Source organism: Cibotium barometz, chromosome 49 (genome assembly GCF_041138505.1).
Source record: "Cibotium barometz isolate CiBa-2024 chromosome 49, ASM4113850v1, whole genome shotgun sequence".
In the NCBI taxonomy this organism is placed as follows: domain Eukaryota; kingdom Viridiplantae; phylum Streptophyta; class Polypodiopsida; order Cyatheales; family Cibotiaceae; genus Cibotium; species Cibotium barometz.
In genome coordinates this window covers 19173505-19199649 of record NC_141094.1, presented here as the reverse complement: position 1 = coordinate 19199649, position 26145 = coordinate 19173505, and the positions used below count along the sequence as shown (strand labels likewise).

The 26145-nt window shown below is 40.8% G+C and overlaps 1 protein-coding gene across 3 annotated transcripts in view; it reads right to left on the bottom strand.

Moving 5' to 3' along the window:
* Nucleotides 1–6963, bottom strand: part of LOC147610374 (Ran-binding protein in the microtubule-organising centre protein) — a 46265-nt gene extending 39302 nt beyond the window's left edge. The window contains exons 1-3 of one of the 3 annotated variants that reach the window (XM_086786013.1): nucleotides 6748–6941; nucleotides 6165–6637; nucleotides 5966–6067 (exon numbers count right to left, since the gene is read on the bottom strand). In XM_086786013.1, coding sequence (XP_086642139.1) covers nucleotides 5966–6067; nucleotides 6165–6413 — 351 coding nt within the window. In that variant the 5' untranslated portion in view covers nucleotides 6414–6637; nucleotides 6748–6941. Of the gene's footprint in view, nucleotides 1–5965; nucleotides 6068–6164 lie in introns of all 3 variants that reach the window. The other 2 variants (XM_086786011.1, XM_086786010.1) reach the window with 2 other exon arrangements.
* Between the last annotated feature and the right edge of the window lie 19182 nt (nucleotides 6964–26145).

Below are 26145 nucleotides of genomic sequence, written 5' to 3'. Positions count from 1 at the left end.
GCCTGCTCCGTACACAGACAGCGCCTCTGTACACACCTGCGCAGACAACCGTACAGCTATCAGTACAGGCGACCTGCATCATTCAGTGTTCCGTACCTGTTCAGTTCTAATCAACAGTACCTGCTGTGCATTCGACTGCAGCTTCCGTACTAGCTTTTGTATCAATCGACGGTACCTGCTGTGCATTCGACTGCAGCTTCCGTACCAGCTTCTGTACCAATCGACTATACCTGCTGTGCATTCGACTGCAGCTTCCGTACCTGCTGTGCATTCGACTGCACCTTCCGTACCTGCTTCCGTACAGTACCTCGACTGTAGCTGCTGTGTACTTGCACAGTACAGTCGACTGTACTTGTTCATTACAAATACCATTACTTGTTCAGTACAGTAGTGGTAAGCATTACATATTTTGGAATTTCGGGCATTTTTATTTTCTCTCTGAAAATCTTCTGGCACATACAGGCAGACTTTCTTGCAAAGAAAACTCTACAGGTTTCTTGCAAGGTTTTGGGTGCAGTAACTTTGGGCAATTTTTGGGCATTTTGGCACTGTGTAAGCCATTTTTGCTGCTCTACTCAGTCAGTGGTGCATTGTGTTGCACATTCAGAGAATTGAGAGTGCAGGCATATTTGGGTTAACTGTATTGAATGGAGTACAGTTGCTTTTAGGGTTCTTGCTATTGGGTTTTTTGATACACAGGTACAACATTGTGCATTGGCATAATGGCAAATCAACAGCAGAGTGATGTACTCACGTATTTGTCTAAGAAAGACAAATTGGACGGCACGAACTACTCCTTGTGGAGTTTTATGCTGAAAAATGTGCTCGTAGCAAAAGGTCTTTGGGATTTGGTTAGTGGTGCGAGGACAACAGGTACAGGCTCCAGGTCAGCCATTGCCTGTTCAAAGAACAAATGCTCAGAAAACATGGGATTTGGTTGATCTGCCCAAAGGCAAGAAAGCTATTGGTACTAAGTGGGTCTATAAGTTGAAAAGACATGCAGATGGGTCCATTGACAGGTACAAAGCCCGTCTAGTTGCAAAGGGCTATGCACAAAAGAAGGGCATTGATTATGAGGAGACATTTGCTCCTACATCCCATCCCGTATGTCAACACTTAGGTGTGTCATTGTATTGGCTGCACATCGTGGTTGGGTTGTTCACCAGTTGGACATAAAGATTGCTTTCCTACATGGGGACCTCGAGGAGGAAGTTTATGTACATCATCCCATAGGTTTTGCAGAACATGGTCATGAAGGGAAAGTATGCAGGCTGAAAAAGGCCTTGTATGGTTTGAAACAAGCTCCACGAGCTTGGTATGCAAAGATAGATGCTTTCCTACTCACTCAAGGCTTTGTGAACAGTCCATCAGAAGCCACTTTGTATGTAAAGAAAGAAGAGAAAGATCTGCTGGTCATCAGTCTTTATGTAGATGATCTCTTGCTCATGGGATCAAATGATGACAAAATTGCAGCTTTTAAAGAGATACTGCAAACAGACATTTGACATGTCTGATTTGGGGCTTGTACACTACTATTTGGGCATACAGTTTGTGCAGGATAACAGAGGCATTGGGTTGTTGCAATCTCGGTATGTTGCTAAACTTCTGGAGAAGTTTAAATTTCAGGATTGCAAGCCTATTAGCACTCCTATGGAGCCTGGGATGAAACTGTCACTACAAGATGACAGTATTTCCTTTGATGCCACTACATATGCTCAGGCTGTTGGGTGCCTTATTTATTTGTGTACTACACGGCCAGATATTCAGTATGCCGTATCTCAGTTGAGCAGATTCATGCACAGCCCACGGTTGTCACATTGGCAAGCTGTGAAGCATGTATTCCGGTATTTGCAGGGTACCTTGTCTCTTGGATTGACATGCAGTTATACGCTTACAGTGATTCAGATTGGGCTGGTGATTTTGATACCAGACATTCCACTAGTGGAAATTGTTTCTTTCTTGGCTCTTCATGCATTTCTTGGCTAAACAAGAAACAAACCACAGTGGCCACTTCGTCTTGTGAGGCAGAGTACAGAGCAGCCTACACTACTACTACTGTTGAGTGTGTTTGGCTGCGTCGTCTCATGACTGATATGGATATTTCAGTGGAGGAGCCTACACCTATCTATACTGATAGTCAGAGTGCCATTGCTGTGGCCAGGAATCCTGTGTTTCATGCTCGCACGAAACACATTGAGATTCACTATCATTTTGTTCGGGAGAGACTCCAGGCAGGTGATATCAGTCTGATCTACTGTCCTACATATCAGAACGTGGCAGACATCTTCACCAAGGCATTACCACGTCTGAAATTCGAAGCATTCCGCACTGCTTTGAATTTGTTTCCTTTTGGTGGATGATGTACAGTGATCACATATCACTCCAAGAGTGCTAGTGATCATCAATAGATTACTGGGGCACTTTTTACTTCAGTTAGTGGAGGTTTTTTCCCCAGTTTAGCTTAGTTACACTTATAAACAGTTTATAAGTGTTTTGGTCCACCCGGCACATTTTATGGCCGGACATGTGAACACATCTTTTAGGTCACTTTATTATGTGGCTATTGTACTTCACATTATCAACTGAATACACAACTAGAGTCGTGTTCTCTCTCTGCTTCCCCACGTTTGTATTTGCAGCACCTCCAAACCCTAACCCTAACAGCTGAAAGCCTTCAAGAGGTACATCCCTATGGTCGAGTTTGCCTATGATACCATTGAGCATATGGCTCTGGCAATAACTAGAATATGTTTGGTAGGAGTTGTGTTTATGGTGAAAGAACAAGGAGCACGGAGCACCAAGTGAACGGAGGCGCATAGCATGCGGACCGAGGCCAACAACCAACCGGGTCCCCCCACCCCCCCCCCACCAGAACATCCCATGAGACCACCAATAAAGGTGGGAGATGAGGGGGGACCAAAGGCATTTTTGCCCTATATAGAGAGGTTAATTTGCATCACCAAAGTGGAGTCGTGCCGCAAGGTGAAGGGATAAATAGAAAGAAAGGAAGGTCTGCTGCTATTGCAAGATACCTATGTGACTAATTCTAAAATTTAGAAAAGCCATGGAAAAAAACAAATGTTTTACGCAACAAACTTGAGAAAGGCATTCAAAACAAGGTGACCCACCTGTACCCCGATGAAGAGCCGGCTGAGAATCCTCGCAACGGGTCGCCTTAAGTCGATATAGGTTGAGTACAAGGGACCTAAGGCCTCCCCTTTTTGTAACATGCGGAAGCTTACAGATAGGATTATACTTTAGATAATGAATATTCAGCACCTTGGTTCATGCGACTTCACAATGCAGCAGAAGTAAGAGTGCAAGAGAGAGAGAGAGAGAGAGAATCACAACAAAGACACAGTACATCCCATTGGGTCCCAAATACCCTCTGTAAGGCCCCCGCCAAAGACTAGTGTATTTGCTTTATTGAATGATGAGAAGAAGACTAACTTCTGGAAATCTTCCTTGGCTGTAAACCTTCAGCCTGAAAATGACCTGGTTCTTGACCTTCAAGTTCACCTTTGCTTTAGGCTCCCTTTGGCTGTCTTGGCCCTTGGAGTTCTTGAGTACTTTGTGAATTATGAGATGACTAAAACCTTGGGCTAACCCATGCTTATATACTAATCCATGATGCTGGTCGGTTTGCTCTAGGAGGAGTCGGTCTGCAGGAATAATTCCCACAACTTCTTTATCACACCATATATAATGGGCACCTTTCACATGTTGGCTGCCCTTGCTGCTGGTGCTGGCCATGCTGTCCAGGCGGGCCGCCTGCCGGACAGGCCCCTCCATGGCTGGTGGCCAACTGGCTGAGAAGGCCTTTTGGGGCTGGCAACTGGCTGCCCAGGCCTTTAGGGCTTGCTTACAGCCAGTCCATGCCCACTAGGGGCTGGCTGACTGGCCCCTTGCCTCCTAGAGGCTGGCCAAAAAGGCCTATGCCCTTTTAAGGGCTCGCCACACATGCTTATGGGGCTTCATGGGGCAAAGCCATAGCCGATGGGCTCCCCCACACTCGCAGTGCCTTCATGCAAGCACTTTTGGACGCTCACTCGCGCAGGCAACACTCCACATGCGGTGGTACTTGCAAGGTACCAAGGAATTTCGTATTTTATATGGAGAGGGGGGCACCTTATGTGGCTAGAGCGACTCTGACTACTGGGCTGGGGATGCGGATACCCAATGATCTACTACAAGGTATTGCTTTACTCTTGGATCAAGAGCAATTTGATGGACGAGTAAAAAGCAACCTACAGTGGCCCTTTCATCCACCGAGGCAAAGTATCCCCAGTGGCCCTTCCCATGCTCAGGCACCCCAGGCAACGGAGAGGGAGAGAGATGGGGCTAAAAAAGGCTAGTTCTTTTTGGGGAAAAAGCCCTTGGGTGTTATAAAAGTGTCACGTGGACATATCTAGACAAGCAGGTGCAGGACCTAGAGTGGAAAGTGGTCCCTTGTGAGCCCCAGTCCGTGACGAGTCAGCTAGGGTTCCACTCTAATCATCCAAGGTTAGGTGTGTTAGAAGTCATCTCTTGTCTTTACTGAGACACCGAGGCCTCTGTTGTGGGTGTGCCCACCCGTATTAGGTGTTTTCTCATTTTTCCCCACTCTCCATATTTTTCCCCATTTTTTCCCTATTTCTACCAGGTGTGGGGGCTGATCCATACACTGGCCGACTGCTGGTTAGGGTGTACTGGATGCTAGCCGACTGCTCCTTCTGGTCCCCGATCTCTCATGTACGTTGGCCAACTGTGTATAGCTCGCCGACTGGTGGATATAGCTGGTCGTGGACATTTAGGTCCAATCGGCTGCCTTTTCTACAGGCCGACTACATGTTTGGGGCCATATAAAATGGCCCCATGGCCCCCACACCATTGTATCTTGTATATTCCGGGATCTTGTGTATATAGAGCGGAGTTACACACCTCTGCTGTTTATTTTCTGCACTGTTCTTGCTCTAGTGTTCTCAGATTTGGAGGACTAGCCTTGGCTTTTCCCCGGAGTGGGAGAGAGAGATAAGGTTTACATCGTCAGATTTCCCCTCCCTTACCTATGCGAGACATACTTCCACCTCTAAAGGGGGTCCTTCGTCGACCACGAGATCTGGTCGTTCCGTCTCTGAGTCTTTATGAGGATTGTCTCTTGGAACATTCAGGGTCATGGGGGTTTTTTTCCACGTCGACAGAAACAAATTGTAAAAACCCAGCTTGATTGTGCAGTCACAGGTGGACCTATGGATATATTGCTCTTGCAAGAGCATAAACTAGATGCTAGTCAGTGTGGGAGATCAGGCAAGCTTCTCTCGGGACACACCTTTTGGTCACCGGCCCTTGGTACCAAGGGTGGTGTTTGTATCTCTGTTTCAGCTTTGATCTTGCCTTGCATGCCATAAAATCCGATAATTTTATTTAGTTGTCCTAAAGTCTTGTTCTTGGTTATTTAGAAATGTGTTAATGATTGTTGATTTAAAAACTTAATAAATTAAATGCCCTAAAGAGGTTCAACTCTCCCACTATCCAAAATCTGCCTTCATGAGCGAGGGATAATGAAGATTCTCTACAGGACATCTTAAAAAGGGCTTGTCCCTAATGAATCTTTTTTTGGAATGGATAACCATTCCCACCATCCAAAAAGCACCTACATGAACAAGGGATGGTGACAACTTTTTACAGGAGGGATTAAATTTTCACGCACGCAAGAACTCAATTCGGTACTTGCACGAGCTCGTGCTTGTGAAATGTGTTGTTCTGCTAGTGTATAATTTTATTTTATCCTATCGAATTCTTTAATTTGATCAAGCCGCTTCAAAAAGAGAAGTAAAGAAAGCATTCAAGAAAATTAAGAGGCAACATCAGCAATCACTCTCATAAATATGTGTTTAGAACATGTCAACCCTGCAGCTGTTACTGACATGTTACTCCATGCAGACAGTGAAAAATTTCACATTCTAACAAAGATAACAGAACTCACAGGATATGCATTCAGAGCACAAGGCCCTAAAACAGTTCGAGAGCACTGTATTGCTTGATCTCGAGCATGCACACCACCACTGCGAAGCAGCTCTATAAACTTCTGCAGAAGATGAAGTTTACCCAGAATGAATAGGCCTCCAATTAGAAATGCAGCACAAGAGCTAATCCAGATTCTTCAGGATAAGACAAAATCTAACCTGCTTATGCAATCGGAAAAGAAGCCGTTGATCTTGTAGAACAGAGGGTGCCTGTTGCCGGAGCAAGTCCAATGCCTCACTAATTGAACCTTGCTCAATCAGTCTGCGAATATGACCTATGGTACAGCGGACTACGAAGCTGCTCATACTCTTGCCACTGTCCACGAATAGCTGCTCTGCCTCGGCATAATCCAAAATAAGAGCATCTAGAGCATTCCAATTGACAGGTATATTGTCCATGGCATGCATGCGCTCCTGACCTTGTGGTGATGATAAAGTAGCAGCCAGAAAGTTAAAAAGAAGCTGATGTGCCGCTCTTTGATTTTCAAACTACTGCTCCAAAAACTTGGAGCACGAGCTGAACGGATTTCTTCCCCGTTTCAAAGTAGAAATAACTGCGTGCACCGGGCAGGCAAGCACTGCCACGGTCTTTTAACAATGCTGAGGGTGAGCGAGCAAATCAGGTTAAGTCTCTGGAATACACCAAAACGGCAAAAGAGATTGCGTAATACAGAAGGAGGAAAGAAGAGCGGACCCCATGAGGTACTAAAACACGGCTCAAGACTCGCTACTCAAGAATTACCGTGCAAGAACAGGGTCAGATCACATCTCATAAAACAGACACTTGAACTCCTCGCGCACCGCAAAGCACGTGCCTGCCATAGACCATATCAGCAAGGCTCGGAACGCTGCTCGAACGACGATCGCTGGGCTGGGCGGGAGTATCCGAATCCGCGAACTAGGTAAATATGAGAACTCAAAAAGACCAGGCGTCTAGATTTTTCTTATTCTTTCTTATAATTAATTCATTGGAAAAGCTTACCTAGTTCTTTATTACGTGGCTACCTAAGAAGGTTTTTACAAATGCTCCAAAGAGCTTCAGCCACGTGGCAAGCTCTCTCTTTTTTTTAGGCAGCTTTGGAAAATAGTCTATTGTTTTTTTAGTGCTCCTTATCTTTTTAGAATGAAAAAAAAACAAACAAACCAACCAACCAACCAACCCAAAATGAAAACTATAATGCTTGGACAGCTAGCTACCTTGTTGAAAATTTGTCTTGCTAACCTTGATCATAGCTAAGCTATATCGATTAGTTTTTAACAACTCTCATAACAGCAATATAAAAAATGTAGTTGCTAAATTTTGGAGAGTAATTATTAGGAACGAGGTAGATGCTCCAATCATTGAATACATAAGAATCCTCTCACGTACTCCTTACACATGAACATGTTGACTAACATCAGTTGTTTGGTAAAGGTATTTATTTTACAATTACTACGCTTATTAAGTGCATATGTGTGTGATTGCACTTAGTGTAGTGGTAAAGAAGAAATTTGATAGTCCCTTGGTAATGGGTTCAAATCTCCCCCTATGCAAGCGATGGCATCTAGTGTGTGGTGTGAGTATTGTACTTTCATCCAAGCCCTTTAAAAAAAGACCAACACTAGGTATGGCAAGCAGGTAGCACAAATATCGCCTTAAAATTGTAAACCTAAGGGAAAGTGTCATTCCCCCATTTAGTAGAGCACTTTCAATAGGAAGTTTTTACAAAGCCATGTAGTGTGGTGATGCAGTACTTACAAGGTAGCAAGAATAGCAACATCAATCTCCTTGACAGTTGGAATGATAGCATCTCTTTCTTGTGAGCCTCATTCAATCTATAGACTCCACCAACCGAAAGAAGAGGAGACTTTGTTATAGAGGCTATCGCATAATGATCATGTGTTGACCTAGAGTAATTAACAGTGTCCAAGAATAGAAGGTCAAAAAAAGCACAAATGTCTAGAGGTGAAAGTTAACAAAGGAACCGCGTCATACCCCATGTGTACATGCTTGCCTAAGCAAGATAGGATTAAATCTTGCATAAATTCTCTTGTACACTTAAGAAAATAAATCAATTTTCTCGCGTATATTAGCTGAATAAAAGCTTAGACTTTCCACAAATTAACAAGACAAGCATAGCATAAACAAATTGAAAGAAGCAAAGATAAACATCACTGACACCAATTGGGTCAAATCTTCCCCCTCATACATGCAGCTCCCTTCACACAGCAGTATTTTAATATTAAGTTCCAAAAATTAGCCCTGAAGCCGATAATAGATGCTTCCAAAGATTAATGAGCACAGCCTTCAAGGATTACCTAGTAGAAATGATAGAATTGGTGGTATGGATGGGAGCAAGCAACCTATGCACGAAGCTTCTCATGGTGGTTATAAGAAAGGCAAGTAAGCTATGCAAGAGGCTTCATTGAAAACCTCTTCATTTAAATTTATGAGTGATGCTAGGAAACCCCTTATCAAGGCTTTAAAACCCTCGTCATTTCAGCCTAGTACCTCTCAATTGAATGGCAAGCCCCGACAAGTTGCATTCAAGCCTATGGATACATATCATGGAAAGGCCAAGAGGGTATCATCATACCCAAAATCAAATCAGCCTATGGAGGTGGAAGAGGAGATGCATTGGGATGAGGAAAGGGTCAAGGATGATTGGGAGTCCACGTCTTTTGCACAAAGACAAGTGGCCACTCGTGATAGTTAGATGGAGTTACCCTCTTTTATAAAAAAGGAGTACAAGGGCTTTGCCCAATTTGCCAACTCTTATATGTAATCACAAAAGGGTAAGCCACATGATGAGAAACCTTCTTCCAATGCTTCCAAAGATATCAAGGACAAGGTGTCCCTCTCCAAGTTCAAGGGTGATGGTTCCACTTTACATGAGTTGGAGGAGTGGATCACCAAGTTAGACACTTATTTTCAGCTCTATCCCAAGAGTGAGAAAGATAAAGTGCAATTTTATTCCCTACACTTAGAAGATTATGCTTCACCAATGGTGGAGACACATGGTTAAACTTGGGAATATACCAAACTTGTGGGAGGATTTAATAAGGGAGATGAACTTGACTTTCATCTCACCTTTGGTGCTTGATAGATACCATGAGCAATGGTATGAGCTTTTGCAAAAAGACATGGTAGTAAGGGAGTGCATAAAAAGTTTTATGAACTTATCCATGTAAGGGAGTGCTTGTTGATAGATACCATGAGCAATGGTATGAGCTTTTGCAAAAAGACATGGTAGTAAGGGAGTGCATAAAAAGTTTTATGAACTTATCCATGTATGTGGAAGGGCTTAGTGAGCAAATGAAGATGAAGAAGTTTATACATGGGTTGGATTCTTCCATCAAGGCGGATGTGTCAGCTCTCACAGACCACCTACCCTTAAAGAGACTATGAGGTTGGCGGAGCTTTATGAGCCCAAATACAAAAAATCACAGCCCACTTCACTCATCAATGACTCATCTAAGCCACCCATTATTTCTTCTAATAAGAGGGTGCAAAGTCTCTTTCTATACCACCCTCCTCCATTCCTAGATTTCCTACCACTTGTGGGGTTGGACAGTGGAATGAAGGGATGTAATGCATGAAAATATGAGTAATCACCATGTAAACATGATGCCTAAGTGTGTTTAGTCTCTCACACCAAGAGAATGGAAATAGCCTTCCACAAGCCAAGAGAGAAGCTATGAGCTCCAAGAAACATGAGTTTCCATTTCTAAAAATGATCATCAAAAGTTACAACCATGGTCCAAGTCCCCTCTTTTATACATGGACTTGTCCCATTATTAACCCTATTGAATAAAGTTCCTACTTTATTACAAACCATCCCTTCCCAAAGATTTTGTCCTCAAAATCAATAACATGTACAATCTCAAAGTATGAGACTCTAATGTAATCGATGGGAAGTGGTTAAGAGTTCTCAAGTACATCCAAAGCACATATACAATGAAAATTTGGATGTGTACGAGTCCACAAAGCTTCAAGCCCAAAGTGTATGAGTGGGACTGTTATGACAGCCCTTCTAGTCGATGAAGACCCTTGAAAATCCTTCATTTAGACTCCATATATTGGGCTGAAAATGATATGTACACTCAGCCATATGTAGCCCACATCATAATCTTTCATTAGGATACGCCATGAAGCTTGTTGGAGTAGAAAAATAGGCCCAATAGTAGACCTTCCCAAAGCTGTCCAGAAATTACAGCATGTATACTTCTCCTCATATTACCCAATTTGCTCAAGTAAACCATACCACTTGGTCACGGAAAGTCATCCACAAGTAAACCATGTTGTTGGACATACGCCTATGATTGCCAAGTAGCCTCATCCATGGGTAATTGCTTCCATTTGACAAGGTATTCATCAATAAGACCCTCTTAGGTGGTAGACTCTTTGGCACTTGCAAAAATATCTTCATACTCCTTAAGAAGAGTTGCCATTTCCTCATCTATGTGCTGTCCACTGCCTTCCATCCCCTCTTGGGTAACATGTAACACATAGATAGTGTCAAAAGCCTTAATCTCTTTCTTGAGTCACCTTGGAGTGATCAAAGAGAGCTTCTTAGGTGCATTTGCAGCAAGTACCACCTCCCGGATCAAACGGAAACTCACCATCCTCCGTGATGAAAGAATGGTCTTCAAGTGACTCCTCATGTGCTTCTTCATTGCAATCCTCCCATTTTTCAATGTCATGAGAGTCATCCTTGTTCTCTTCCTCATCCATGAGGATCATAGTGGCCACAATCTTCTTTGATTTGCACACATGCCCGGGTGACCACCTCTCTTTGCACTTGAAACATAGCCCTTTGCTTCTCAACTCCTCAATCTTTGGATCATCCATTCTTTGAGTCTTCTTGAAGGGTTGAAAGGGCTTCTTCTTCATGAAGTCACTACCCTTTTTGGCATCAATTTGATATATCCCATTCTTTGGCTGTCCACCCCCAAATGATGTAGGAGTTCTTGGATTAGAGGATGGTAATGTAGAGGTAGGACCTTTCCCAAAATTGTAAGAAGTAGTGGTTGGTTTGAGTGTGTCCTTGGTGAAGGTCATGGGCTGAGACCTCTTGTACTTTGGCTCATAGAGTTCGGCTAACCTCATAGCTTCTTTGAGAGAGCTAGGCCTTTGAGCCGACACATCCGCCTTGATGAAGTGTTCAAGCCCATGCACAAACTTTTTCATCTTCATGTCTTCACTCAAGCCTTCCACGTACATTGAAAGCTTCAAAAATTTCTTGATATAATCTCTCACCATCATCCCCTTTTGAGAAAGTTCATACCATTCTTCATGGTAACGGTCAAGCACTAGGGGTGAAATGAAGGCCAAGTTCATCTCCCGCTTCAATCCTTCCCAAGTTGATGGCGTGTTCCCTTGTTTGACCAAGTGCCTCCACCATTGATGTGCATAATCTTCAAGGTGTAAGGAAGCAAATTGTACCATATCACGCTCACTTTTTGGGTAAAGTTGGAAATAAGTGTCAAGCTTAGTAGCCCACTCTTCCAACTCTTGCGGAGATGATCCATCACCTTTGAACTTTGATAGTGAGACTTTGTCTTTGACATCCTTAGAAGCTGTGTAGGATGGGTTGTCATGTTGGGTAGAGGGTTTGAACCTTTGCATCTTCATATACGATTCCATGAATTGTGCAAAGTCTTTGTAGTCCCTCTTGATGTCATTTGGTAACTCCATCCACTTCTCATGAGCATCCCTTTGTCTTTGGGCAAAGGACAATTGGTTCCAATCGAGTACCACCTCTTCATCAATCATGTGCATATTGGAATTAGATGGACCCGAGTGAAAAGAAGAATGAAACATGTCCTTGACAAGGGGCCTCCGTGCATCCGCCATGAATCCAAAAGTAGCATTCTTGGTGGCATGCTCATGCATTACTTTGGGAGAAACCTCTTGTGCCATAGGTAGCTTGCCTTCCCTACGGCCTTCAAAAGCTGTCCCATATTGCTTGCCTGCATGTGAAACACCATGACCACTATCAAATGAAGGTTGGCTCATTGGCCGAGCCACCCTCTCTTCCAAGACTTCCATCCTTGTGGCCATAGTATCAAGTCTATCATTGACCTCCACCCTTGTAGCCATCGTGTCCATCTTCGCATTCATTTGCATCAGCATTTGCATGATCGAATCAATGGGGATGGTATGTGACGCTTGTGGGGTGGGCTTGTGGGCACTTCCAACATTCACTTCTTCATGCACTTCCCTTGAAGTATGCCCATAAGTATCTTCCGGAGCATCTAAGATTCCTTGCTCCATAATTGCTTCTTCTCCCTCTACCTCGTCGGGAGTCAAGGTGTTATGCTTTGGTCGCCCTCTTGTCCTCGTTCCCATGGAAAGTATCGGTTTCAAAGATTTGGCTCTAACTTGAGGTAGGAATGTCCGATTGAAGTGGTCTAGAGCTTGTTGGAGAGCTAATGAGGTGTACTAGACCACTATACAAAGACCCTTAAGAGGTGAGAAGTGCTACTATTCTCTGTTTTAGGGTTTACAGGGTTATAGGCTGAAATAGTATTTTGAGCATAACTTGAGCTAGAAATATCCGAATGCAAAACTTCTTAGCTCAAATCGAAGCCCTCGATGAGTACTACGAGCCTATGTGATTAGATCTTGAAGACCTTAAAACCCCTATGACTGAATTAGGGTTTATTGTTTCTGCAAAAACCCTAATTTCTACCCCAAAGAGATATCGAAACGGAAAGGTTAAGGGCTCATTGGGTAGCTCTAAGGAAGCACTAAGAGCTCGTATGATCACCTTTAATTCAGTCCAAAAGGTTTGGGACTGAATTAGGGTTTTGTAAATCTGCAATTTTCTTGCCCAAGTGACCCTTTTGTGCCCCCAATGATCCTTGCTTGTTCCCACACCTTTGTTAGCACCTTTTGCACTTCCTTTGCATCCCAAGGTCTGCAATTAATGTTTCACCAACCTCAATTGCCATGCATAGCCAAGATTTTGGAAAAATTTCGTCATAGTCTCCTTTGTAAATGGAGCCAAATCTCAACTGAAAATGCAATTTCTGAAATCAAAATACAATGCTCTTTGCATCCCACAATGCCATGAAAGCTCTTATGCAATCTTTGTCCATCAAGGCATTAGCAACATCCACACAATATGATGGAATAGGGGGCCCCATTGCCCAAATGCATCCATAAAGTCGATGTGAGGATTGTTGAGGACGCGCGTTGAAGCTTGCCGATCTCCCGGCCAAGCCCTTCTCACCCCTTCACCAAGTTTTCCTCCAAGGTGAAGGTTGAGGCCATTTCTTCACTCCGTGTACCTAATCCCTCTTTGTACCGCTTTTCCAAGGCAATCACGGCACAAAGAGTTCAAGACATTCTCCCCTTGGCCTCTCCAACCAATGCCAAGGTACCCTCACACATTGCTAGATTCTAGAAAACTTGAAGTGGTAGCAATGGTGAGTGTAGGTACAAAAATGATGTGAATGTAATGGAAGAGATCACTTACAAGTATATGGCATGACTCATGCCATTTACAATTTTCTCATGAATCAATACGCATGAACTCATGCTCATTCTCCTCACTCCAAGTGTTCACCATCCATCAAACAAATTCCAACATCAACAACATCCAACAACACATTGACACTTGTGAAATATGAGTTCAATCCCCCAAAATTGATCCAAGAGCTATGCTTTCTTATGCCAAAATGCAAGTCATAGCATTGAATGGCTATGTAGATGATTCAAGGCATCTATGTGGCATAAAGATAAGCATGAATGGCTCCCAAAAGCATTGAGTAAACTTGATACTCCATCAATGGCATGCCAATTGAATCAAAGTGAAGAGAATCTCCAAAAATATGATCTATGAATTGGCCAAGCTCATGTGGAATCAATTCCTTTCACCATTGCCATCAATAATGCATGGAGAAGCAATATTGGCATGTGAATGGTCAAGCTTTAATGGCTAATTTCTGAAAATTAGGGTTTCTTCATGTGGAAAACCCTAATTCATTCCATTGCTCACAAATGCTTCAAATCTTGCAAAGGATGGATGTAGCAACTCACCAATGGTCCCGGAAAAGCTTCAATGCTTGAGATTTGTTGATGGAGATGAAGATTTGAGCCATTTTACCTCTGATTTTCAGCCATGGAGGAGTTGAAGAAAATCCACCATTCTCCCATGAAGAAGCTTGCAAATAGCCCCCAAAGTCACCAATCAACTAAGCTTAAGCTATCTCAAGCATTAGCTAAGCTTAAACTAAGCTTAGCTTAGTTTCCTTGCCTTATTCTTGACGCCGTGCGCCGTTAGGCTGCCCGACCAGCGCGTTTTCTTCAGAGAGTCTCCTTCATGTGGAGATGCAGCCCTATTGCTCATAGAAAGTGCTAAAGGTGCTCCAAAATGACCCGGTTTGCTCCCACCATAGCTAGGGTTTGCAGGAAAGCTTCCTTAATCAAAAACGTTTTGGATTAGTGATGCTTAAGCAGGATTAGTGATTTCCCCCAATTTTTGGTCCAAAACTTTAAAAAAATTTGGTCCATACCCCCAGATTTGGTCCAGAAAGGGCAAAAATGGCCAAAATCACTCAAAATCTAAGCAATCTACATGAAATGCTCACCATATCCATGAGATTAAGCAAGATTAGAGAAGATTTGTCAAGAATCGCTCAAGGATTACAAGAAAATGAAAAAAATTAAAAGAAACTCAAATTTTCAAGTAAATTTTCCCAACAACCCATGCATGCCCATGATCAAAATCAAGAGCTCTGATACCAATTGGAATGAAGGGATGTAATGCATGAAAATATGAGTAATCACCATGTAAACATGATGCCTAAGTGTGTTTAGTCTCTCACACCAAGAGAATGGAAATAGCCTTCCACAAGCCAAGAGAGAAGCCATGAGCTCCAAGAAACATGAGTTTCCATTTCTAAAAATGATCATCAAAAGTTACAACCATGGTCCAAGTCCCCTCTTTTATACATGGACTTGTCCCATTATTAACCCTATTGAATAAAGTTCCTACTTTATTACAGACAGCCCAAGAGTGAAGCTCGTTTTTTGATGCAAAGAAAGGGAATACTTCCACCAAGAAGTCTCCTCAAAGACTCAAAGGATGGATGACCCAAAGATTGATGAGTTAAGAAGCAAAGGCTTATGCTTCAAGTGTAAAGAGACATGGTCACCCAAGCATGAATGCAAAGCTAAGAAGGTTGTAGCCACCATGATTCTCATAGATGGAGGAGAGGATGACAAGAAGTCTCACGAAGTTGAAGAGTTTAAGGACTGCCATGAAGGAACACAAGTTGAAGAGTCACATGAGGATCGCTCTTTCGTAAAATAGGGTGACGCATTTCCATTTGACCCCGATGGTTGGAATAAAGGACACATTATGGATGACACAGCATTTTAAAAGGATATATATTCAATTGACCCCGGTGGTGGGATTCATCGATAGGAGAGTTGTTCACGTTTTAGCGGATTTACCTATGGGGATCAAGCTACATGGCATCCACTTTCTTATGTGCAACAACAAGGTCTATTGTTGGATGATGTGGTTTGACCATTTGCCATGCATTATATGGGCTTTTATGACTCCTACATGGAAGATGTGCATTATGGAATTTTATGGACAGATTTGGCAGAGGCACTTTTGGTAGTCTTTTGGTGATCTCAATGAGCTGTAATGATTACTATGATGGTAGTCTATGATATGTAGATGCTTTGGCATCATGCACATGTCATTTGGGGCTCGTTTTGAAGTGTTTTCATGAGATGTTTGCAAGTGATTTTGACGTCGACATGGGCTGCCATAACAGTCCACTATGCTTCAGGAGCACCTTTTTCATGATTGGAGGGTCTAGTTCTACATTGCTCATGCTATGGATTCATGGAATATATTTAGGATTCATACTACTTTGACATGGCTACTTTTGGAGACCCTACCATTGTCTTGTACATATGATGGAATCCTCGCTCATTGATGTACATGGGAGATGTGGCAATTGTACACATGATAGATTTTGAGGACAAAATCTTTGGGGAAGGGATGTTTTGTAATGGAGTAACAAATTTAATAGTTAGCTTAGGTTTATGGTCATAGGTCTCAAGTATTAAAGAGGCTCATGGACTCTCATTTGTACCTTTTTGGTATCTTTTGATCATATGACTTTTGAATGAACTTTAAAGCCTTAAGCTACCATACTGTGGGCTTATGGAAGGCTATTTCCATTCTTTGGTGTGAAAGGTTAAATCACTTAGGCATTATATGTGATTCTTGCTAATTGCATGCTAATCCACATGATGATTTGCCCCAAATCTTAGCTTATGATTACTTCATTTCACTTAAGGTCAATCTTACTAAATACATTTGCTCCTCTCAAGTAGCATGTCATCTACACAAGGAATGGGAAACCTATTCTTGACTGTGATTTGTTACGAGCCCTATAGTTAATGCGCATTTGATATGTTCCATTTATCTTTTTTACTAAGAAGACTAGGGCACCATAAGCCGAGCTACTAAGGCAGATCAATTTAAGCTTTAATAGATCTTATATTTGACATTGGATTTCCTTTTGATCTAGTTGGTTCACTCTATAAGGTGCTTTACAAGGAGGAATGCTACCAAGTATTATGTTAATCATGTGGTCTTCAGGTCTAGGTAAATCATCAAGGAAATAATCAAAGAATTGGGAAAGAAAAAGGTCATATGAAGGATTCTTGGGAGGTTGTTTATGAGTTGCAAGCTTATTTACATAAATTAAAAATGTTTTCTCCCTCTTCCTTAATGCTCTCTTAGCCTAAGTATGGCTAAGGAATATAATACTCTCCTCTTTCCTAAATCCATTAAGACACGAGGCTTTTTCCTTCATGCATGAAACATAAAGTACATGTGTGATAATGAATGTGTGGGTTATATTTGTGTCTCCAAGGCATGCCTAGAATTACATCAATACCTTGTAGTGGTGCAACCAAAAATGTTTTTTCCTCTTCATAAGGTGATATTATCAATTTTAGATTTCTTACTTCTTTGGTGCAATTATACTTTTGATTATTATTAAGGCAAAGTGTATTTGGATGGTGGGACCTCTAGCTTAAGTGCGAATTTCACAAGCCTTTCAGAAACAAATTCATGGGTGCTACCATCATCGTGTATGCGATTGACTTATCTTTTACCTTATCTTCCATTTTCAATAACATGTACAAAGTAGACTAGGTATGTGAGGGTTTAGAATTGCCTCCTTGGTCTAAAAGGTTGTCATAGTCCGAGTTACCTCTTACTCAGGCACAGAGTCACCATCCGTATCATTCACTTCATCTAAAGGGTTTTCATAGCCCGAGTTATCCTCTTGCTCAAGCACATAGTCATCATTTGTATTGTTCACTTTATCTATCATGTTGACCTTAGCTTGTGGTGTATGTCTCCTCTCTGGACAATTGGAAGCAATGTGGCCTTCCTTGTTGCACTTAAAGCATTTGATTCACAGCTTTTGGTGGTCTTTGTTCACCTTGGAAGTATTCTCTTTAGTCTTGGTATTTGGATCATTGCTCTTCTTATCGTTGAACCATTTGAAAGTATTTTTCAAACCTTGAAACCTATCAAAAGATTTAGAAGTAGGAACATACTTTTGAAATTTAGAGGATCCAGGATCTTGGGTGGTCTGAGCTTCCTTCGGTACACCATTCTTCCTTTCACAATTAAGGGCTAGGGAAATAGTAGAGCTCAAAGAACGAGGATGAAACATATTTACTTTGGCTCTAATTTGAGGTCTCAATCCGGCTATAAATTACTTTTGTTATCTTTCTCATGCACTTTCTCTATGGCTTTATGCTGAAGAAGGGTTTGCCAAAACTTGTCTCCTTTTTTGTAACTATAATGATCTTCTTTAGAATCTGAGGCTACACCTCTTCTGTAGGATAGTCTATCTTCTCTCTTTTGAACTCCTTTTCAACCAAGATTTGATATTGAAGTGCTCAAAAATATTTGGGGGTTGAGGAAGGATATGTAGATAAATAAAGAGCACAAAATTTATTTGCACTAATACTTATCTCTTTGCTGCCTACATTTTGTATAAAGTCAAAAACTTGTTCAGTTGTGTGGCAACAAAAATAATCCCCAAGCGTCAAGAATCCGTTGAGTAGTATCAAAAGTTTGGGTACCACACATCATTGAAGTCAAAAGAAATAGAGTCGTTCTCTACGATAATACATGTAGGCCTACATACAAGTGTATAAACTTTTAAGGGTCGAGAAGCTTTCATAGACCTTGTAAGCTTTTTTGTTTGTTTTTTAAAATAACGTTTTAGCTTACAAAGCTTTAAACTTTAATAAACTTTGAGCTTTCAACTTAAAACATCCAAATTGACGAGGCACTGATGTAAATTTGCTACCTACAGCTAGAAAAAAAATTTGAAAAATCCGCCCTACCCAGTTTCACTGGCTCTTACGAGCCGGAATTGTTACATGAGCTTAACCAAGCTTAGCCTTAATAAGTCATAATAACACATTTTATGCTTTAAATATTAGACTTTTCAAGCATCAATCTGCGTTTTGTAGTTCATGTGCCCAACTGTAGTCAAAATAACCATATAAACTAAGCATAGCATAAGCTTACATTTAAGCTTAATTAAAAGTATTATTTTTCAGCAATTTGTGACACTTTAACAAAAATAACAAGCACTAAGAGCTTGTTCTTAGTGAGCAAGATGTGTGTGAACAAGCTCTTAGTGAACACACAAAGCGCATTCACTAAAACCTTCTTCACACATAAAGTGGACAAAACTAAAAATCCACTTTTACATGTGCTAATAAAATAGTAACGCCACATAATTTGTACAATCATTTTTCTCAAGGCCAGCCAAAAATAAGAATGTTCACGTGCAAAAAATACTCACACCAATATACTTAAGAAATTTCCTACAACACCTCAATTGATGACCCTCGTATGGTACGACACCTCGATCCAGTGATCCTACAACTCATCATTTATGTGATACCTCAATCAGTAACCTCGCACACATGTGACACCTCAGTCAGTATCCTTGCGCGTATCACCTAAATCCATAATAACAATCAAATCATGTCAGGTGATGATAAGGCATGAACACAACACACCAAAATAAACTAGCATAGTATCAACACAAAAAATATCACTCGCAATACATAGGCACTAGCATGGCCCCACTACACATATGTCAATAACATTAACAAATTAGTGTTTTTATTGGTGAAATCATTGACGATATTAATAAGTTAGTACTTCAAGTTGTGAACTTTCACCAAAAAGTTAAGAAATTATTAGTTGGTTACCCGCATGTTGCATTGCTTCTATAAGTTTTTACCCATAAAATGATGTATTGCTAAGAAATTCTTAGAAAGGGATTAAGTTGGGAAATGTCAAAGCAACAAAGTTTTTACCCATAAAACGATGTATTGCTAAGAAATTTTTAGAAAGGGATTTAAGGTGGGCATTGCCAAAGCAACAAAGTCCACATCTATGTACAAAGTCGCACACCTCACCATAAAAACTAGTCACACACCTCACCATAAAAACTAGTCACACACCTCACCATAAAAAGTAGATGCACTTGGCTAACAAAATGGAAAAGAAGCCCGTAGTGTAAATTAATGGATTCAGTGGCTTCAAGGAGCTACACATATTTTCAATGGATATGTGCACCACTTGCCTCTAATAACAAAATCAAGGTCCACCACCTTTAGACATGCAAATATTAAGGAATAGTAAAGATAAGCATAGGAGTCCTTGTCATTCACATGTAAGACAAGATGCTCTTATCTTCATAAATTACTAGTAACAACTTCATATTTCAAGGATTCTTGACCAAGCTAGGCATATAGGCTCAACAACTCCTGGACATAATAATAAGAGGGATTTTAGCATATGCTATGGAATTTATTTTTTCTTGCATTATATAACGTGTCTCATAACCTCCTTGTAGAAAGTTCACGCATGCTGGAAAATATAAAATTGTATGCACAAGACACCACACTAGGACTGGAACGGCTGGCCCCTGAAGGAGTTATCCAATTTTGCTACAAATCTGCATATTTTGCAAAACAATGGCCACTTTTGCAAGGCTTAAAAATTATCCAATAGTATGCAAATGAGAGTTTGAGATCCTATAATCATATCACCTTATAGTACATAAATAAGAGTGAAATAAAGAAATGTTTGTTTTTTTAATGTGAGTTGTCTTCTCTTATGTTTAATATTTTAATAAAATATATAAATTAAACACATAATAGATGAGAATTAAACTCAAGAGGGGGAAGCAATTTGCATTGCATTCTAACATATTACAAATGATCGGATGAAGGCTGCAAATTATTACCTTCAGTATAGGGAGTACTATTTTGGCCAACCATATCAATATCTTTTTATGTGGCATCACCAGTGGGATGAAGATGATGAAAAGTTTTCTATCCACATTGATCTAAATTATCCCTCATATTATGTAAGCGAATCTCCAGATTCAGACATCCATCCATAGCATCTACTCAAGACTACTGCCTCTAACCTACGCTAGTGTAAGACACCTCTTGTAGACCCTGCTACACATATCTGATTGCTTATTGTCAATGCAGCTCTCATCCAAGAGTTGATCCTAATAGTACATTCACTACATGGATAAGTTCAACCACAAACAAAAATGCATCTCGTTGGAAGTAATAATGGCGATAATCACATGAGCATTCAATAAGAAGTTGTACACAACTAGTGCTTTAGAGCGAATGGTGATCCTTCCAAAAAAATAGAGAGCCACAATGATAGGAACATAATTCTATTATTTTAAAATTAATACTTTCACCATTATCTAACCTTGCCCAAAAAAAAAACAATATGCTGTAGAAAAGTCATTCTGAAGTGGCCTCTATACGAATAAGGAGGACGCTTGTCAAAGCACCTTGCAAAAGAAGAAGCAACATATAATTTACTCTATCAACTATGTTTTAAATAGACAAAAATACATTAGATCACATGGAAATAACTAGCTGAAGAGAATCACATAGCTTGCCAACTTGTTGTCACTAAGAATGATCAAGTATATGCATAAAAATACAAACCCTTTCATGAGAATTTCTAAGTCACAATTCTAAAGACAACATGCAGCATAAAGTTTATGGATTTCATGATCAAAGTCAAAAACAAATTTGATCAATGCACCTTTTAACTATAAATATTAGAAATCTTTCCAAAATATAATAGTTAGGAGCTATCTACTTAAAAAATACAAAAGTTAGGAGCTATCTACTTACACTAAAATAAGTACTAGAAATCTCTCCAAAATACAATAGTTAGGAGCTATCTACTTACAAAATATGAAAGTTTTGAGCTATCGACTTACACTAAAAAAGTGCTCTATAAAAATGGTAAGAACAAACCTGTATCACCGTCAACACTTGACATAGAATAGTTAAAGGTTCTTGCATGAGCAACATAGTATCACTTTTTAGCATAGTTGAATGTAGCATAAGATCTATAATCACATATTAATTTAAACCTGTTCATAAACCTCACATTCATGTGAATAGATTGTTGCCATATATATAGGCAGTGATGTGTGTGAACACACTTAGGACTGCCGGGGCACTTTTTCCCTCCTTAGGAGGTTTTTTCCTCCGGCTTGTATATACGCCTATCATTCTAGGGCTAACTAATCATTGTACATTGACACAATCTAATACACTGTGTGTTGTGTGCATTCTTGCTTCTTCTTCTCCAAGCTTTGTGTGCTTTCTTGCAACCCTAATTCTAATAATTGGTATCAGAGCAGGCATCGGCTCCCAGGGCTACGCCGCTAGCACCCTCTAACTCACGTTCTCCGATTGAGGTGAGCTTTCACGAGCGCTTGCAGGTCCCTATACTCTGCAAATAGGCACGTAGGGCTTCGCGTTCTCACAAATTGCATCTGAGGTCGTTTCGGGCTCCGTTTTTTGCATTACAAGTTCTGTACAGGTGTTTTCGTCATTTTGTGCAGAAATTTTGACAGTGCAATTTTCTGCAACAGGTATATGTATTCTATTGTGGACCGTGCTACATAGCACGAGTTGTTTTCTATTCAATCTTTGCTTCATTACAAGTAGCTTTTGCATCAGTTTCAGTCAATGGCCATGGCTGATAACAGCAATGATGTATTTCGCATGTTGTCTTGCTGATGACAAATTGGATGAAGACAGCAACTACCCACTTTGGACATACATGATGGAGCATGTTTTGGTTGCAAAAGGAGTGTGTAACATTGTGCAGGGTATGGAGGTTCTATGGATGTAGGATCTGTTGAGGATGTTGCAGGTTCTAGCAGCTCTACTGTTGCTGCTGTTTTACCCACGACTGAACGAGCTCATTGGGATGGTAAAGATGCGCAGGCTCATGCCTTGATTGCACTTTCTGTCAAATGTAATAGCTCTACTATTGCTGCTGTTTTACCTACTACTGAACAAGCTCGTTGGGATGGTAAAGATGCGCAGGCTCATGCCTTGATTGCACTTTCTGTCAAACGTAATATCACTCCACATATTCGTTCATCTAAAACAGCAAAACAGGCTTGGGATATTCTAGCTGGTTTGTATGCAGGTCGTAAACGAGGTAAAAATCTCTTACCTACGTAAAGAGATAGAATCGAAGATTATATAGGAAGATGATGACATGAATGTTTTTCTTGCTGAGATTAAAGATCTCAAGGAACAGTTGATTTCTGCAAGTGAGATTATTCCTGATCATTCTCTTGTGCAGACTGTTCTTGATGCTTTACCTGAGTCATATCAGACTTTTGCTTCCACTTGGAGACTTGTTACTGAGGACAGACCTGATGTTGTCAAGCATGATACTTTAGTCAACAAGCTCTTGCAACAAGCGCAGTCCAGGCAAAACAGGGCTAGGCAGCGTGCAGTTGATCAGGGATTTATTGCTGCCCAGTAGAGAAGAAGTGGTAAGGCAGCCCCTTCCACTATTTCTTCTCCTATTAGTAGGTCTGCAACTTCTTCTCCTTCCACAGGTAGCAACAATAGGTCTGAGAAGGCTCTTGATAAAGGTAAGAAAAAAATCAGGTGCAACTATTGTAAGGCAACTGATCATGTCATTAAGAATTGCCCTAAGCTCAAGGCTAAAGAGGCAAAGAAGAAAGAGTCAAATGTAGCCACAATAGCTACAAATGCAGATTCTGCAAATGTTGTGCAAGATACAGAATGGGCGTTTAGCATGTATTGCCAGTATGACCCATCTGTACATGATGCATGTTTGGTAGTTTCTGTTGACTCTGATGTATGGTATTTTGACAGTGGTACTACAAAGCACATTACCTCGCATCGTGATATGTTCACTTGTCTTGAGGCTATCCCTAATGGGAATACTATCACATGTGCCAATAATGCTTCTTACCCAGTGAAGGACGTTTGTAAAATTATGCATACTGCTGCAAATGGTAGTGCTTTCACACTTTCAGATGCTTTGTATGTGCCAGGGATAAAGAAGAATCTATTGTCTGTCTCTGCGCTTGCTAGACTTGGACTTGTAGTCAAATTTGTGGATGACAGATGTACTGTTCATCATGATTTGACTTTTGGTGATACGATTATTGCATCTGGCACCTTGTTTCGTGGGCTGTATAGGCTCAATTCTTATGAGACAAGTGTGTGGAAGATTTAGCAAATGTAGTTTCTGATAAAAAGGCAGTTTCAGATATGAAACTATGGCATGCTCGTTTTGGTCATCTGAACTTTGCTAGTTTGTTGTGTTTGCAAAAATTTGATATGGTTGCTTCATTGTCCCCTCTTGAGGCACCATTAAAACATGTTTGTGAAGGTTGTATTTTGGGCAAAATGCAACGTTTTGCGTTTCCAAAGGATGGTTCTGTGCGGGCCACTCGCAAATTGCAACTTGTACATAGTGATGTATGTGGACCTATGCAAACTCCGTCATTTGGTAAACACTTGTACTTCGTGACTTTCATTGATGATTACTCAAGGCATGCATGGGTATATCCACTGAAGGCAAAGTCCGAAGTGTTTTTGTGCTTCAAACAGTTTTTGCTTATGGTTGAAAATGTATCCAATTGTACTGTGGGCACCCTCCGTTCTGATCGAGGGGGGGAGTACATGTCTAAAGAGTTTGATGCATTTCTGGCTAGTCGTGGGATAAAACACCAATGTACAGTGCCGTATACCCCTCAGCAAAATGGTGTTGCTGAGAGAAAAAACAGGTCACTTATAGAGATGACACGATGTATGGTCAAGAGCTAAGCTTTGCCACATGCGTTTTGGCTTGAGGCTATCATGTGTGCTGCATATGTACTCAATAGGTGTCCCACTGAGGCCTTGCAGTCTGTTACTCCATACAAAGCTTGGCATGGCAGGAAGCCTTCTATTGGTCACTTGCGTATCTTTGGTTGCTTGGCCTATGCTTTAGTGCCTCTGCAACAATGTAGAAAATTGAATGATAAGACTGTCAAATGCATTTTTGTTGATTACAGTGCTGAGAGCAAGGGTTACAGATTGTATCATCCATAGTCAAAGCGTATCTTGATTAGTCGAGATGTTGTTTTTGTGGAAGATGCTGTGCAGTCTTTGTTATCATGTACCAAAGAGATAGGTGTGAGATCACAGGATGTATTTGATACGTTTACTAGCCTTTGGTCCTAGCTAGACACAATTTGTTGGTCTTTGCGTCTTGCTTTTGTGAAATGTTGGCCTTGTTTGAAAGACATAGACGTTTGCTTGCTTCAAGCCCTTTAAAGTGACTTTGCATCCCTGTATGTAGGGCACGACACAAAGTCTCCTATCACAATAGCTCTTATTGTGGCTAATGATCTCCTCTCCCCCTTAGACCTGAAAGGCTCCATGATGTTCTTTAAACCATGTGTCAAGTAAGCCTTAGCTCATTTGTGCTGAGCCTCTGAGGCAATAATCATTGAGAATGGGGCCAAGGGAGAGCCAAAAGTTAGTGCAAAGATTAATGCTACTTTGAAGCAAGGCTACGGAAAGCCATTAGACAAGAACTTGGGAAATGTAGTCAAACAGAAGAAGCTTTCAAGTGTCATCATTCCAGTGGAGTGGTTTTCTCTTTTCTAGGCTTTGGCGCTACTTGCACTAAGGCCGTTTGCCATGTGAAGTCTCTCAGTATGACCATCCAAGAGAACACAGTGTGCTTGGGTATTCTATGAAAAGTGTGCCGGTGCCCTAGGCCTCCACACCATTGCCACACTTGCTAGGCCCATTCACTTTGCGACTTTTCTTGCAAATTGAACAACAGCTCTTGTGGGATTCCTATGAATCACTTAGGCATTATGGATGACCATCCATGAGAACACATTGTGCTTGGGTATTTTGTGAAAAATGTACCGGCGCCTCAGGCCTCCACAACATTGCCACACTTGCTTGGCCCATTCACTTTGCCACTTTGCTTGTAATGTGAATAATAGCTCTTGTGGGATCCCTATGACCCTTAGGCGCATTATGGATGTGCAAATCTTTGATGCAATCTTCCATGGTGATTTGTCCCATATCTCAACTTCATTACATTTGCTATCATTGGAGCTCTTGGCTTTGAGCATGGTATTTTGATTTGACAATGATTAGAGCACTTAATCATTTTTAGATTAGAGATTTTATAGATTATGAACAGTCATTTCTTTCATTGTTCTTGATATTTAATATTTGATTAGAGATGATTAAGGCTTAATCATTTTAGATTAAGTTTTACACAGTTTTTTTTTCAAGATTGAGTTGATCAAGAAAGTGTGAAGATTACAGTTTTGTAGTAATTTAAGGAGATTCATGTGATGCTTACAATTTTGTTGAAGATTTTATGCAGGTTTCTGTGTAGCGAATAATTTTGTTGTAAATTTTTGATGAAAAGTTTATCATGCAAAATGAAGTTTACAAGAATTTGGGTGCAAAAATGTAAAGTTTACAAAGATAAGAGTGCAGAAATCAAATCTTGGTGCAAGCTGTAAAAGAAAATGTCTAAGCAACATTTTCTTAAACTTTTTGGAGAAATATTGCAAAGAAGAAGACTGTTGCATAAGGTTTTGCTATAAATCTTAGTGATGAAGTGCAATAGAAAGTTCAACAAGATTTTCTTGGTGTTTCTTAGATCTCTTTCTTTAAATGTTTGAAGAGAAAAGTCAAAACATATATTATATAGTCTATAATGGTTTTAACAAT